At 42.0% G+C, this 16,700-nt stretch overlaps 1 protein-coding gene across 1 annotated transcript in view; it reads right to left on the bottom strand.

Moving 5' to 3' along the window:
* Positions 1–16,700, bottom strand: part of pygb (phosphorylase, glycogen; brain) — a 109,495-nt gene that overhangs the window by 49,455 nt on the left and 43,340 nt on the right. Inside the window, exons 8-9 of the mRNA XM_078556643.1 lie at positions 14,791–14,934; positions 902–994 (exon numbers count right to left, since the gene is read on the bottom strand). Coding sequence (XP_078412769.1) covers positions 902–994; positions 14,791–14,934 — 237 coding nt within the window. The remainder of the gene's footprint in view (positions 1–901; positions 995–14,790; positions 14,935–16,700) is intronic.

Raw genomic sequence — 16,700 nt, 5'->3', positions numbered from 1 at the left:
ATTATTTTCCCTCTTCCCCTCTCAATTCAATTAAAGGCACATTGTCCGAAAAAAAGGGTGGCACAAATTGCGTCAGACACATAATGCGGTGCCATGCTTCCTCACTGTGCTGTTATCGTCTCTTCTCCCTTCCCAAACAAGAACAAATGCTCTTAACCATCTCTAATGATTGTATGTCATCGATGGCAGCTGCATTTTCATTGGAAATTGAACTTAAGCCTTTTGTTTGGAATGGCTGCCTTTTAATTACACAATCTCTGGATGCCCTGATAAAGTTTTACACAACTGAGTGGTTGCTAGGCCACTTCAAGGGATAGTTAAGAGTGTACCACACTGGTGTGGAATTGAAGTCAGATGTAGGCCAGGCTGGGTAAGGGTGCAGGTTTCATTCTCTAAAGAACGTTAGTGAACCAATTGGGTTTTACTGGTCAAAAACTAGCTGCTTAAGATAGGAAGGCTTTTGATGCAAAAGCACAACTGAGAGGCGGCCTCCCTGATGTGGGCTCAGGATAGGCATCTGTCAGAACAGATTGCTGGAAATCCCATGCACAATAGGCTAGGTCACAGCCAGACCAGGTCCAACAAGAAAATATTCACTCACAGAAACTAAATTTTGCTTTTAAGATTCCTGAACAGAACATTAATTAGAGATTCTATAGGATGGACGGTCAGCATCTCAAACTAAATGAAACTTGTAACTCATGAAACTTATCCCTATGACCAAGCTGCTTCGGTTACCTGTCCTAATATTTGTTTTTGATAATGTTCCTATGAAGCATATTTGGATGTTTTACTACATTAAAGGGAATATATAAATGCATGTTGCTTTTGTTATAAAGTGCCAAGGATGGCGTTTATTTATTTGAATATTAGAAATAGAAATTACTCATCAAACCTATACCTTTTCCCAATCCAGCTTCTCCACATCTACTAGGATTCGCATCAGCTCGGGAATGGCCAAGGCAGGATGGGTATCATTGAGCTGAATGGCGACCTGTGAACAAAGGAACATCAACCTTAATACCTTTTAGTGAATCAATAAGATCATCAGGCTCACTGAAGAGTGAAGTGGGAGGAGTACAAAGACTCTGAGCAACTCCCCACACACAGTTCATAAATGCAATTCGTCATTCCGAGTTTGACTCCAGGTCAGTCCATTAATTGGAAAATAGGGTGAGTGTTCATTCTCTCACTTGTAAGTTGGCAGCTTTACTTCCCCTACTTGTATGCAAGTCATTTTAGTATTACCCTGTGGCTCAGCAGTAGGCACCATATTTGCCTCTGAGTCAGAAGGCTGTAGTTTCAAGACCCACTCCAGAGACTTGAACATGTAACCTGTGCTGCCATTCTCAGTGGTGTACTAAGGAAGTTGTTCAATGTCGGAAATGTTACCTTTCGGAGACATTAATCCTCTCAGGTGGATGAAAAGGTCCCTTGATGCTATTTATAAGAGCAGAGCCGCTTTCCCCGATGTTCTGGTCAATATTTATTCAACATCACTAAAGAAAACAGTTTATCTGGTCGTCATCCCATCGAGGTTTGTGGGAACTTGCCGTGTGCAAATTGGCTTCCATGTCTCCTACATTACGACAGTAGCCTCGCTTCAAAAAGTGCTACATTTTAAAGCAGCCTGAGACAGCCTGGGGTCATGAAAGGTGCTATATAAAAGCAAGAGTCTTCTTTTATATAACTGCACGAGCCATCTCCATCATGGAATATGCCTTGCTGCTGTGAATAGAATATCTTTTACATCCTGAAGTGTTTCACTTTGGTAAGAAGAAAAAGAGGTAATATAAAATAAAGAGTACAATTCTAAAGAGGGTGCAGAGGAATGGGGGGGGGGGAGCAGTACACATGCACAAATTACTGAAGAAAGCAGGGCTGGCTGGGAAAGCATTTAATAATGCATACGAGATTCCTGGGCTTTATAAGTAGGGGCATAAAGTAACAAAAGCAAGAAAGTTATGATAAGCCTTTACAAACTCTGGTTCAGCTTAAACTGGAGTACTGTGTCCAATTCTGGGCAACAGGTTTTAGATAGGAAGTGAAGGCATTGGATAAGATGTAGAAAAGATTCGCAAGAATGGTTGCAGGAATGAGGAACTTCAGTTACATGGGTAGATTGAAGAAGCTGGGACTGTTCTCCTTGGAGAAGAAAAAATTAAGAGGAGATTAGATAGAAATGCTAAAAATCATGAGAAGTCTGGGCAAAGTTGATAAGGACAAGAGAGACTGTTGCCATTGGCAGAAAGATTGAGAACTAGAATGCACTGATTTAAGGTGATTGGCAAAAGAAGAAATGGTGACAGGAGGAAAAACTTTTGTTTACACTGCAAGTGGTTAGGGAAGGATCTGGAGTGCTCTGTCTGAAAGTGGAGGAGGAAACAAATGCAATCATGGCTATCAAAAAATTGAACAATTATCTGAAGAGAAAACCATTGCAGGGCTATAGGGAAAAGACAGACAAATGGGACTCATTAAGGACTTGATGAGAAGAATGAACCACCCGTGGTTAACAAAGGTGGTCAAGGAGAGTATCCAATCAAAAACTAAGGCATACAAAGTGGCAAAAACTAATGGTAGGCCAGAGGATTAGGAATTTCTTTTTTAGGAACCAGCAGCGGATGACTAAAAAACTAATAAAGAGGAAGAAAGCTGATTATGAAAGTAAATTAGCAAGAAATATAAAAACAAACAGCAAGAGCTTCTATGGGTATATAAAAAGAAAGAGTGACTAAAGTGAGCATGGGACCCTTGGACAATGAGAATGGAGAATTGATAATGGGGATCAAGGAAATGGCAGATAATTTAAACCAATATTTTGCATCAGTCTTCATGGAGGAGGACACTATAAACATCCCAAAGATATCAGATAAGCGAGGAGCTAATGGGAGGAAAGATCTTGTAACAGTCTCTATCATGAGGGACAAAGTATTTGACAAACTAATGGGACTAAAGGCAGACAAATTGCCAGGACCTGATGGCCTGCATCCAAGGGTTTTAAAGGAAGTGGCTGCAGAGATAGTGGAGGCATTGGTCAAATCATTCCGGAACTCAGGAGGGTCCCAGCGGATTGGAAAACCGCTAATGTGATGCTCCTGTTCAAGAAGGGAGGAAAACAAGAAGCAGGAAACTATAGGCCAATCAGCCTAACATTTGTCACTGGGAAAATGCTAGAGTCCATTATTAAGGAAGAAATAGCAGGATATTTAGAAAAGCTTAACGCAATCAAACAGAGTCCACATGGTTTTGTGAAAGGGAAATCATGTTTGGCAAATTTGCTAGAGTTCTTTGAGGATATAACAAACAGCGTTGATAAAGAGGAACTGGTAGATGTAGTGTATTTAGATTTCCAGAAGGCATTTGATAAGGTGCCACATAAAAATGTTATTGCACAAGATAGGAGCTCGCGGTATTAGGGGTAGTGTATTAGCATGGATTGAGGATTGGTTAACACACAGAAAACAGAGTTGGGATTAATAAGTCTTTTTCAGGTTGGAAAGATGTAACTAGTGGAGTGCCACAAGGATCAGTCCTAGGGCCTCAATTATTTACTACATCTATTAAATGACTTGGAGGAGGGGGCAGACTGTAATGCATCCAGACTTGCTGACGACAAAGGTGGAAGGGCATGTTGTGATGAGGACATAAGAAATCTGCAAGGGAATATAGACAGGTTGAGTCAGTGGGCAAAAACTTTGCAGACGGAGTTTAATGTAGGAAATTGACAGAGGAAGAATCAAAAGGCAGACTATTATTTAAACAGAGAGACTCCAAAAAGTGAAGCACAGAGGGATCTGGGTGTTCTTGCGTATAAAACAAAGTTAGCTTGCATATGCAGCAAGTAATTAAGACGACAAATGGAATTTTGGCCTGTATTGCTAGGGGGTTGGAGTTTAAAAATAGGGGTGTCTTGTTACGACTGTACAGGGTGTTGGTGAGGCCACACCTGGAGTAGTGTAGAGTTTCGGTCCCCGTATTTAAGAAAGGATATACTGGCATTCAAAAGAGATTCACTAGGCTGATTTCTGGGATGAAGGGGTTGACTTATCAAGAATGGCTAAACAGGTCAGGCCTTTATTCATTGCAATTTAGAAGAATGAGGGGTGATCTTATTCAAATGTACAAGATTCTGAGGGGGCTTGACAGGGTAGATGTTGAGAAGAAGGTGTTTCCACAAGTGGGGGAATCTCAAACTAGGGGACATAGTTACAGAATAAGGGGACACTCACTTAAGACTGAGATGCAAGGGAATTTTTTCTCCCAGGGAGCAGTGAATGTCTGGAATTATCTACCCCAGACAGTTGTGGAGGCGAGATCACTGAAAGTATTTAAAGTGGAGGTAGATAGATCTTTGAAATATCGGGGAGTTAAGGGTTATGAGGAGCTGGCACGAAAGAGGAGTTGAGGCCTGGGACAGAGCAGCCATGATCTTATTGAATGGCAGGGCAGCCGAATGGCCTACTTCTGCTCCTATTTCTTATGTTCTAAGTTGCTCTTACAGAGAGACAGCACAGACAAGACAGGCCGAATGATCTCCTTCTGTGCTGCAACCCTTCTATGATTCAACCCTTCTATGATTCCATAACCTTGCCGCCAACTGCAAGTATATTTCTCATAACTCACATTAATTTAACCTGCCCTTCCTACTTGGCACAGCATCAGCCCCATTAGCATTCGCAGTCTGTCAACTGTGGCGTCAAAACAATTATTTATGCATTTTGTTTATCCTGCTGAATCATCACTATACCAGTGCAGCGTTTTTTTTTTGTCAGGAATAAAGCCAGCTTCACTGACTAGGATGAGGAAAAGCAAGAGAATGAAAGAGACAAGTCACAGAAAAAGAAGAGAGACAGACAAGTGGAAAGACAAAGGGGGTCAGAGAAGAAACTGAGAAGCAGATAGCACAAGTCATTGAGCCATAATGGCACTGAAGTCATTCATTTCATCCATCATGTCCATCCCGGCTCACGAGAGCAATCCAGTCACTTCCATCCCCTGCTCTATCCCCGTAGCCTTGCAAGTCTATTTCCCTCAAGCGCGCATCCTATTTTCTTTTGACATCGGTCACTGATTATCTCTGCTTCCACAACCCTGATAAGCAAAGTGTTCTAGGTCATTGCCACTCACTGCATAAAAAAGTTCTTCCACACATCCCCCCTGGATTTCTTGCCCAGAACCTGAAATTTATGTCCCTTGTCCTTGTATAGTCAGCTAAGAGAACAGCTTTTGTCTACTTTATGTAAACCTGTCATAATCTTGTAAAACTCTATCAAATCTCCCCTCAAACTCCTTTGTTCCAAGAACAACTCCAGCTTCTTCAATCTAACCTTGGAGCTAAAATCCATCATCCCCAAGATCATTGTGGTAAATCTCCTCTGTACTCTCTTCAGGACCCTCACTTCCCTCCTAAGGCGTGGTGACCAGAACTGGAAGCATTACTCCTGTTGTAGTCTTACCAAAGCTTCATAAAAGGTTCAGCATAACTACCCTGTTTTTGTGCACAGGACTTCTATTTATGAAGCCCAAGATTCCATATGCTTTGCTAATGACTAACTCAATAAGTCCCTCCACCTTCAAAGATCTATGTTAATGAATTGGATAAGTGTCTGAAGAGATATTGAAAAAAAACAGGGCTGTGAGGAAAAGGCAAGGGCATGGGATTACCTCGGTAGCTCTTACAGAGAGCCTGCATAGATGTGACAGACCAAACACCCTCCTTCTGTGCTGTAAATATTCTATAATTCAATGAACCACTCTTTAGAATTGTGCCATTAAGTCTATATCGCCTCTCCCTATCCCTTCTGCCAAAATGCATCACCTCATAGTTCTCTGTACAAAATTCCATTTGCTGCTTCTCTGGCCATTCTGCTCGTCTATCTCTGTCCCTTTGCAGGTAATTGTTATCATCCTTATCGTTTGCCACACCTCCAAGTTTGGCATCATTAGCATATTTTGAAATCTTATTCTGTCTTTCAGTATCCAAGTCATGTATATTTATCAAAAGAGCAGTGGGCCTAGCTCTCAATTTTGGGACACACCACTATCTACCATCCTCCAGTCTGAAAAATCAGCCATTTACCATGATTCATTGTTTTCTGTCAAGTCATTTTTTTAATCCAAGCAGGCATGGACTCTCCTATTCCATGACTCAAGTTTTCTTAACCAGCCTTTTATGTAGTTGTTTATCAAATGCTTTCTTAGAATTCATATAGACAACATCCACTGAATTCCCTTCATTAACCTTCTGTTACTTCATCAAAAAATTCAATTAAACTTGTCAAGCACGATCAGCCTTTTACAAATGTGTGCTGGCTCTTAATTTCAAAACTCTCCAAGTACATGTTTTTAAAAAAATTTAATTATCGTTTCTAAAACCTTATCCATCACTGATGTTAAGCTGACTGGCCTGAAGCTAAGAACATTTCTAAACACTTTCTTGAATAAGGATGTCACTTTTGCCACTCTTCCGAGCATCTGGCACCTCCCCCATATCTAGGGAAGATTATGGCAAGCCCTTCTGCTATCTGCACACCCACTTCCTTGAATGCAAACCATCCGGACCAGATGACTCCACTCTAACATAAAGCAGCCTTTCCTGTACATCTTGCTTATCAATTTTCGCCCTATCCATTACCTCTACCACTTTGCTTCTATTGATATTTTGCCAGTATCCTCTTCCTTAATAATACTTCTGTCAGGAGGCTATAATAATTTTCATAATGTTATTTGGAATTTATTGTGGAGTAATAGTGGGGTCTGTGTCTATGTATGTGTGTGTGGGACTTAACCGAATTAGAGACAGCTGGTCTGAAGGCTCTGATGTAAGAGAAGCTAGGTTTGAAATGCTAAATAGGTAAACATGGGTGAAGTTTTAGAACGTTAGGTGTAAAGGGAGCATTTGCATTTTTAAATAAACCAGAGTAGCCTGAATTCAAAAGAGGGGTGAAATATTTCACCTAGTCAGGAGAAGTTAAGAAACAGTGTGTTTATTTTTCCCAAAGATTACTGGTAAAATTGGTACTATGGTAGATTTTTATTATTAGAGAGGTAAAGCCCAATGACAGTAAAACAATGGGAATTGCATTCAAAGGGAAAAATATGTATAAAGGAGAGAAGGTTGTGTGCAAGGGAAGGCATTTTTAAGATCTAACACAAGTGTGAAAAACCTCAAGTTGCTGTCTACAAAGAACAGAAGCTGAGGAAAAATTCACTTTGAATTCGACTGTCCAGGGTGTGTGCTTTGCCTGGATTTGTTTAAATCTGTGTTTTACTGTTGCCTTAACGGTGGTGTAACTGGGAAGTTAGATTAACTAGGGGAGCTAGGAGTTATCATAGTAGTAATTTGAAAACCTATGTAGGTGCTTAAAACAATTTTTTTTTATTAATAAGAGTTTAATTTAGCTTTGTAAAAAACCATTAAGCGTTGGTGGTTTCTTTTTACTGAATTCAAAGCCCGCATCTCAAAATAAATACAAATTGCAAATAGTTGTGGCAGCAGCTTCAAGTTTCCCTCTGGGAATTGAGAAGCTTGGCATTTACCATCCGCCTGCCATAACACTTTGTTTCCGTGTTTACTAAGTATTCTTAGCCTTGCCCTGCACCTCTAAGCATAGAAGCCTTCTTTATCCCTAAAAATGCCAAACCCGCCTCTGACTACCAGCTTATTATTTAAATGCTGGTAGCAGGGTTTTTGTTTTCTTTTGATCTTAACTGCCATTCTATTTTCATATTCTAATTTTGCCAGTCTTATTTTTGGCCTTTATTGCAAGGGATTTGGAGTAGAAGAATGAAGAAGTCTTGCTAGAGTTGTACACGGTTTTGATGAGAGCACATCTGGAATACGGTGTGCAGTTTTGGTCTCCATATTTAGGATATATGTATATTGGAAGGTTCACTAAATTGGTCCCTGGGATGAGGGGGGGCCTTCCTATGGTGAGAAGATGAGCAAATTGGGTCTATTTTCTCTGGGGTTTAGAAGAATGTACAAGATTCTGATGGGGCTCGATAGGGTAGATTGTTTTCGCTGGTCGGGAATCTAAAACACAGGGGCACAGTCTCAGGATAAGGGGCCAATTATTTAGAACTGAGATGAGGAGAAATTACTTCAAAAGAGTTGCGAATCAGCCAGTGGTCGTGGTACACATTGGTACCAACGACATAGGTAAACTAAAGGATGAGGACCTGCAAGCTCAGTACAGGAAGTTAGGAGATAAATTAAAATGCAGGACCTCAAATGTAGTAATCTCAGGATTACTCCTAGTTCCACATGCTAGCGAGAGCAGGAATAAGAGGATAGACCAAATGAACACGTGGCTGGAGAGATGGTGTAGCCGGGAGGGATTCAGATTCTTGAGGCACTGGGACTGGTTCTGGGGAAGGTGGGACCTGTACAAACTGGACGGGCTGCACCCAGGCAGAGCTGGGACCAGTGTCCTTGCGGGGGCTTTTGGTAGTTCTCTTGGGGAGTATTTAAACTAGTGTGGCAGGGGGATGGGATCCCAGAAGTAGGATCAGATAGGTCAGATTCAGATCAGAAAAATGGAGGTAGAACATTAGCTAGGGACGTTGTGATAGACATGGAGTTACAGGAGAAGCAAAGTTTACAAAGTGTCCAGCAAGGGAAATTGACGGGGTTAAACTATTTATACTTCAATGCAAGGAGTATTACAAACAAGGTAGATGAGTTAAGGGCACAGGTAGACACATGGCAGCAGGATGTCATTGCTATAACGGAGACCTGGCTAAAGGAGGGACAAAACTGGCAGCTTAATATCCCTGGTTATACAGTTTTTAGATACGATAGAGTAGGAGATAAAGAAGGAGAGGGGGGGTGGGTAGCACTAATGGCTAAAGAATCAATTCCAGTTGTGAGAAGGGATGATATACTAAATGGGTTAACAAACGAGGCTTTATGGATTGAGCTTAGAAATAAAAAAGGGGCAGTCACACTACTGGGAGTAAGCTACAGACCCCTAAATAGTGAAAGGGAGATAGAAGAACAAATATGTAGGCAAATTTCTGCTTGTAAGAACCTCTTGGCAATAATAGTAGGAGACTTCAACGATCCTAATATCAACTGGGATTCAAACAATATAAGGGGCACTAAGGGAAAAAAATTCATGCAGTGTGTCCAGGAAAATTTTTTCAACCAATTAGTGACAAACCCAACGAGAGGAGATGCAATTCTAGACCTAGTCTTGGGGAACGAAGAAGGGCAAGTGAGTGAAGTGACAGTTGGTGACAGTGATCACAATTCAGTTAGATTTAGCATTACCATGGAAAAGGACAGAGATAAGGCAGGAATAAAAGTCTTGAACTGGGGGAAGGCAAATTTTGCAGAAATGAGAAGGGACTTGGCTGAGGTGGACTGGACAGCACTGCTGGAGGATAAAACAATGGAAAACCAGTGGGAAGCACTAAAAAGCAAGATCCTAATTGTACAAAGTAGACATGTCCCCTACGAAAAATAAGAGTGGTACTGCCAAATCTAGACCCCCCTGGTTGTCTAGAGGAATACAGGGGAAGATCAAACAGAAAAAGAAAACACACGATAGGCACAAAGAACTAAACACTGCAGATAGCCTAGATGAATATAGGAAGTGCAGGGACAAAGTAAAAAGGAAAACAATGAAAGCAAAGAGAGGGCATGAGAAAAGATTAGCAAGTAAAGTTAAAGATAACCCAAAGATGTTTTACCAATACATTAATGCTAATAGGCTAGTTAAGGAAAAAGTGGGACCTATCAGAGATGAAGATGGAAACTTGTGTGTAGATGCAGAGGCTGTGGGAAGGGTTTTGAATGAATATTTTGTCTCCATGTTTACAAAGGAAAGGGAGGATATAGATATAGTAGTCCATGAGGAACACTGCGAGATATTGGACAGGATAGTCGTAAAGAGAGAGGAAGTACTCGAAGGGTTGAAATCCTTGAAAGTTGATAAGTCACCAGGGCCAGATGGATTGTTTCTGAGGCTGCTGAAGGAAGTCAGGGAGGAGATAGCAGATGCTCTGAGGATGATTTTCCTATCTTCACTAGATACAGGGGAGGTACCGGAGGACTGGAGAAATGCAGACAAAGTTCCATTGTTTAAAAAGGATCAAAGGAAATGCCAAACAATTATAGGCCAGTTAGTCTTACATTGGTGGTGAGCAATTCAGTAGAATCAATCCCGAGAGATAGGATTAACTGTCATATGGAAAGGCATGGACTAGTCAGGGATGATCAGCATGGATTTATTAAAGGAAGGTCTTGCCTCACAAATTTGATTGAATTCTTTGAGGAAGTGACAAGAAGGGTTGATGAAGGTAGTGCAGTGGATGTTGTGTACATGGATTTTAGCAAGGCATTTGACAAGGTCCCACATGGCAGACTGGTCAGGAAAGTAAAAGCCCATGTATTCAGTGTAATGTGGCAAACTGGATAAAAGGTTGGCTTTGTAACAGGAAACAAAGGGTAATGGTCGATGGATGCCCTTGCGAATGGAAAGTTGTCTCAAGTGGTGTTCCACAGGGCCTGGTGTTGGGACCCTTGCTGCTTGTGTTATATATTAACGATTTGGACGTGAATGTGGGGGGCACGATTGGGAAATTTGCAGATGACACAAAGATTGGCCAAGTAGTGGATAGTGTAGAGGATAGCCATAATCTCCAAAATGATATAGATGGGTTGGTGGAGTGGGCAGTAAAGTGGCAGATGGATTTTAACATAGAGAAGTGTGAGGTCATACATTTAGGGAGGTCGAACAGTTACAGGGATTACACAATAAATGGGAATATACTAAGAGGGGTAGATGAAGTGAGAGATCTTGGCGTACAAGTACACAGGTCCCTGAAGGCAGCAGTTCAAGTAGACAAGGTTGTAAAGAAGGCATATGGAACGCTCTCCTTCATTGGCAGGGGTATAGAATATAAAAGTAAGGATATAAAGTTGGAATTGTATAAAGCATTGGTGAGGCCACAACTGCAGTATTGTGTGCAGTTCTGGTCACCACATTACAGGAAGGACGTAATAGCTCTGGAGAGAGTGCAGAGGAGGTTTACAGAATGTTGCCAGGGTTAGACAAGTGTAGCTACAAGGAGAAATTGGATAGGTTGGGGTTATTTTCCTTAGAACAAAGAAGGCTGAGAGGTGACTTGATTGAGGTTTACAAAATTATGAGGGGAATAGATAGTGGACAGGATAAAATTGTTTCCCTTGGTGGAGAATTCTAGCACCAGGGGACATAGATTCAAGATAAGGGGCAGGTGTAGGGGGGACACGAGGAAGAACTTTTTTACGCAGAGGGTAGTGGGTGTCTGGAATTTGCTGCCCAAGTTGGTGGTAGAGGCAGCAACTCTAAACTCCTTTAAAAAAGTACCTGGATTTGCACCTTAAGTGCTGTAAGCTGCAGGGCTATCGGCCGGGTGCAGGAAGGTGAGATTAGAAAGGGCACCTGAGTGTCCTCGGGCTGGCATGGACAAGATGGGCTGAATGGCCTCCTTCTGTGCTGTAACTTTAAAAAAAAAAATTGAGTCCTTATGACTTCTTCAGATCTAAAGGGAGTTAGAGATGTGGTGAAATATATACAGATTAAGGGGGGTGGAACCAGTGAAGCTGGAAAAAAGGCCGCGATAGGTGGAGGCAAAGGAGAAATGGCAAAAGATGTCATAAACAAAAGGTCAAAGAGTTGTTAAGAGTTGGGAGTAATCCAGAGATTACTGCCTTCAAGGTCCTACTTTTTAAACTTCCTCCCTGTTGGTGGTGTGTTACAGTTCAGTTAGGAAGTCAGAGTTGCTGTGGCAACATGCATGTACTAGAATGGTGGAGGCTTCAATGTCCTTTCCATTACACAGATGACCAAGAATTGATCCTGCTTTTATTGCCTGCCATTAGCGTGCATTGGGAGGATTTGCAGGTTGATAGTCAACACATTTGGTTACGTTATGAATGCACCTTCCTTGGCCATCAAGTGCTGGGGCAGGTTTTGAATCCAGGGTTTTTGGTTCAGAGGCAGGAATGCTAACAACTGCACCACAAGACCTCCACAACTTCCTCCCCAACTCCTGAAAATCTGACTGCAGAGCCTCAATACCTTCCCTCTCTATGTCAGCAGGGCTGACATGCACCACAACTTCTGGCTCACTCACTCCCCTGAAAAATATCCTGCACCCTTTCTGTGAAGTCCTTTACTTTGGCAGTGGGGAGGCAACAGACCATGCAGGACTTGATGACAGTTACAGAAGTGTCCATCAATCCCCCTAACTATGAAATTGCCTATAACAACTGCATCTCGTTCTATGCTATTTCCCCTTGTGGAATCCATTGCCCATTGCTATCATGGGCTGGACCGCAAAACTTCAAGGTGTCATCACTCCCAGCAGTCTGCAATGCTGAGTACTGGTTTGAGTGTGGCACACACCCCAAAAGATTCCTGCACTTCCTGTCTCTTCCTACTCTTCTGGATGGTGACCCATCTACTATCCTGAACACACACTGCCTGCAGTATGGTGACCTCCTGGAACATACAATCCAGAGAACTCTTATCCTCCAGGTGCCCACCAAGTTCAGAAATCCTGAACTCAAGCTCAATCAGCTGGAAACACTTCCTACATATGTGGTTCCCCCAAGACATATGAAGTGTTCCAAGTTCTTGCATGGCGCAAAAATTGCAAGGAGCAAATCCAAGCTGCCCATCCATGATCTATAGGTTGAGAAAGTGGTTAAAAAGGCGTACTGGATGCTGGGCTTTATAAATAGAGGCACAGAGCATAAAAACAGGGAAATTATGATGAACCTTTGTGAAACAATGGTTCAGCCTCAAATGGAGCATTGTGTCCAATTCTGGGCTTTGCACTCTAGGAAGTATGTGAATACTTTGAGGGTTTGGAGAAGATTTACAAGAATGGTTCCAGGGATAAGGGACTTCAGTTACGTGGATAGACTGGAGATGTTGGGGTTGTTCACTTGAAAAGAGAATGCTGAGAGGACATCTGATAGGTGTTCAAAATTGTGAGGGGTCTAAACAAAGTAGATGGGGAGAAACTATTCCCAGTGGTGGACATGTTGAGAAACGAACACAGAATTAAAATGATTGGCAAAGGAATCGAAGGCTATACGGAGGGAATTTTTTTTCCAACACTGAGTCGTTACGATCTGGAATGTATTGCCTGAAAAGGTGGTGGAAGCATATTCAATCATAGCTTTCAAAAGAGAATTGGATAAGCACTTGAAAAGGAAAAAATGTTGGGCAACAGTGAAATGGTAGAGGGGTCAGGCTATCTACATTTCACTTGCAGAGAGCCAGCATGGGCTCCACAGCCCAATGGACATAGGAACAGGGGTAGGCCATTTGGCCCGTCAAGCCTGATCCGCCATTCAATTAGATCATGGCTAATCATCTACCTCAGCGCCACTTTCCTGTGTTATCCCATATCCCATGATATCTATCGATTTCTGTCTTGAAAATGCTCAAATGATTTAGCTTCCACAGCCCTCTAGGGTAGAAAATTCCAAAGATTCACCATCCTCTGAGTGAAGAAATTCCTCATTTGAGTTTTAAATGGTCTGCCCCTTATTCTGAGACTGTGTCCCCTGGCTCTTGACTCACCAGACAGGTCCTATCTATATCTACCTTGTCATGCCTCCTACGCTGTAACCATTCTATGTCTATTGGAAGCGTTGGTGGCTTTTGAAGCATATATTTACCAAAAAAGAAACTTGCATTTCTATAGCATCTTTTATGTCCCTACAACATACCAAGTGCTTTTGGAGTCAAGTAAGTATTTTCAAGTGTAGTGACAGTTGTAACGTGAGAAATGCAGGAGCCAATTTGCACAGAGCAAGATGCCACAAACAGCAATGTGATAACGATCAGATGATCCATTTCAGTGATGTTGATTGAGGAATAAATATTGCTGGTGGGGGTGGGGTGGGTGGTGAAATTCCCCTGCTTTTCTTCATAATAGTACTGTGGTTTTTTTTATGAACGTATTCATTCTGTGCATGAGGATGTGGCTGCAAGGCCAGTATTTATTGCACATCCCAAGTTGTGCTTCAGAAGTGGGTGATAAGCCCCCTTCTTAAACTGCTACAGTCCTTGTGGTAAATGTACTCCTACAGTGCTGTTAGATAGAAAGTTCTAAGATTTTGATCTAGCAAACAGTGATAAGAGCAAAATATTGGGGATGCTAGAAATCTGAAATAAAAGGAGGAAGTGTGCTGGAAATACTCAGCAGGTCTGGCAGCATCTGGAGAGAGAAACAAAGTTAAGAGTCCGATATGACGCTTCTTCAGAACTCATGATATGTGTCCAAGTCAGGATGCTGTGCAGATTGGGGGTGGTGTTCTCAAATGCTCACGGCCGTTGTCCTTCTTGGTGTTAGAGGTCACAGATTTAAGAGGTGCTGTTGAAGAAGCCTAGATGAGCTACTTAGTGCATCTTGTAGATGGTACACACTACAGCCATGGTGTGCTGCAGGTGCATAGGGAGCCAATTTCTCTTTGTGCTTTGCCTTGGGTGCTGATGAGCTTCTTGAGTGCTGTTTTAATCCGCACTCACCCAAGCAATTAAGAGAGAATTCCTGACTTGTGCCTTGTAGTGGAAATGTTTTGAGTAGTCAAGAGATGAGTTACACAGTGCAGAATTGCCCTGCCTGACCTGCTTTTGTAGCCACAGTATTAATGTAGCTGGTCCAGTTAAATTTCTGGTTAACGGCAACTCCCAGGATGTTGATGGTGATGTACTGCACAGTATATTCAATTATATTCCACGTGATTTCTGCTAATGCATCATCCTTGGGTAAGCTTACCTTGTCTGGGAATGTTTCAAACGAAGTTCGGACTGGATCCCGACAGCCAAACTTTGAAGACTTGAAGCGACGGATAATGTCCTGGAGTGAGGCGGCTACCACAAAGTATTCTTGCTTTAGACGGAGCTCTTTACCTTCAAAGAACTAAATAGTATGATGATATTTCTGTCACAAGGCCAACAACAAACTTAAGGCAAATGTACTAAAACAGCAATATAGTCCCACTGTACTGCATGGGCCCAATCATTTGGTAAGTGGGGGAGGGGAGGGGGGTGGGGTGTGAGGCAGATAGCACTGTGTCACCGTCACATATTACATAATAAGCATTTCAAGCAGAAGAGGAAGATGACAACCTTTGGTCCATCTATCTCCCCTAATCAAGCTATTCACCTGGCTCATTTCTAGTAAACCTGAATCCCACTCATTGACAAGAGCATGTCCAGTTGCTTCTTGAAATCCATAAAAAAATTTTGTCCCACCTCTCACACCAGTAATTCGTTCCACATAGTTACCAACCTTTTGGTTAAAATAAAAGTTCCTCTTGCATTTCCAATTTTCTTTTGTTGTCCTTAACTTGTAAACGACACCCCCCCCCCAAGCTTAAAGTCTGCACACGACAAATTATGTAACCCTTCCAAAATATTAAACATTTCTATCATATTCCCTCTCAATTTCCTTTACAGGAAAAATAGTTTGGGTTGGATTCCTTTCATCCCTCAGAGATCTAAATCTTAAAGTTCAAAGGTCACTTGTATTCATCTTGTCTTTTCAGTTCCAGATTTTAAAAACTAAATTCAAGCTCTCTTACTGCCATGTTTGGATTTCTCTGGATTACTAATCTAGGTCCCTGGGTTATTAGTCCAGTAATACAATATCTACAATGCTGTAACCATGATAATTGACTTGAGGTTACACATATTGTAGCTACTTTCCTCAAGTGCCCAAGGCCAGACTTTCCAAGAAGACCACTGTAGAAGATCAGCTAGCATATGTCCTTTATACACCTGGAGTGGCCATCGCTGAAGCCTGGATTTTTGCAATGATGGAGAGGAGGCAGGTGTCCATGTAAACAGCAGCTGCCTCCAATCATGTCTGATATTCATTAGCCAGGGAAACACTACGTTTGCAGATTAGACCTGGCAGTAGCAGGTCAACTTTGCGAACTCCTGTGGAGAACTGAGGTACCCCTTTGGATAGGATCCCAGGACACCTTTGGAGGATGTCAGGTGCCTTTTGGGAGAGGTAAGCTGCCCTTTAGGAAAGATAAAGTGCCCTCAGGATTGTTAAAAGTGGACATGAATGTGCATAAACTCATTGGAACAGTCAAAAGCAACAGTCAAGTTGTCAAGGCATTTAGGCCTACAGGCCTCTAAATATTTGAAAAAAAAGTGGCGTGTTTAAAAAAACCATCGCTTGCTATTTCACACGGCCTATTAACATTAACCTGAGGGTTATCTTTACTGGATTAGTGTTACATGACTGATTTCACAACCTTCCATTATCACAGTAGATTGCCTGCCAATTCATAGGTTGATAACTACAAGTGGTTATAGACTCTTTGAAGTGGGACTATGAATTCCAATGTTTGTTTTTATAAGGGATTATGCAGTTGAAGGATTGGAAAGGTAGTAAATGGGTTTTTATGAATGAGAGTATTATTTTAAAAACTAAAGTCTGCAACAGACACTTAGAACTTTATTTAATCTCAGCATAGGTCCTGAGGCCCACTTTTGATGGATACTGGGTGAGTTGGCATGGAGGGTGTAAAAGCAAAGGGCGGTGGGTGGGAGAGCATGGGTTGGCATGAGTTAGAACTAAGATGGCATAGGAGCTATAAAGGGCCATGGGGGTGTGTAGAGGGGCTAGGTTGACATGGAGGGTATGAGGAGCCATGGGAGGATGGGTGTGGA

Source organism: Cetorhinus maximus, chromosome 14 (assembly GCF_964194155.1).
Source record: "Cetorhinus maximus chromosome 14, sCetMax3.hap1.1, whole genome shotgun sequence".
NCBI lineage: Eukaryota > Metazoa > Chordata > Chondrichthyes > Lamniformes > Cetorhinidae > Cetorhinus > Cetorhinus maximus.
The sequence above is the reverse complement of the archived record's forward strand: the minus strand, read 5'-3'. Positions and strand labels throughout refer to the sequence as shown.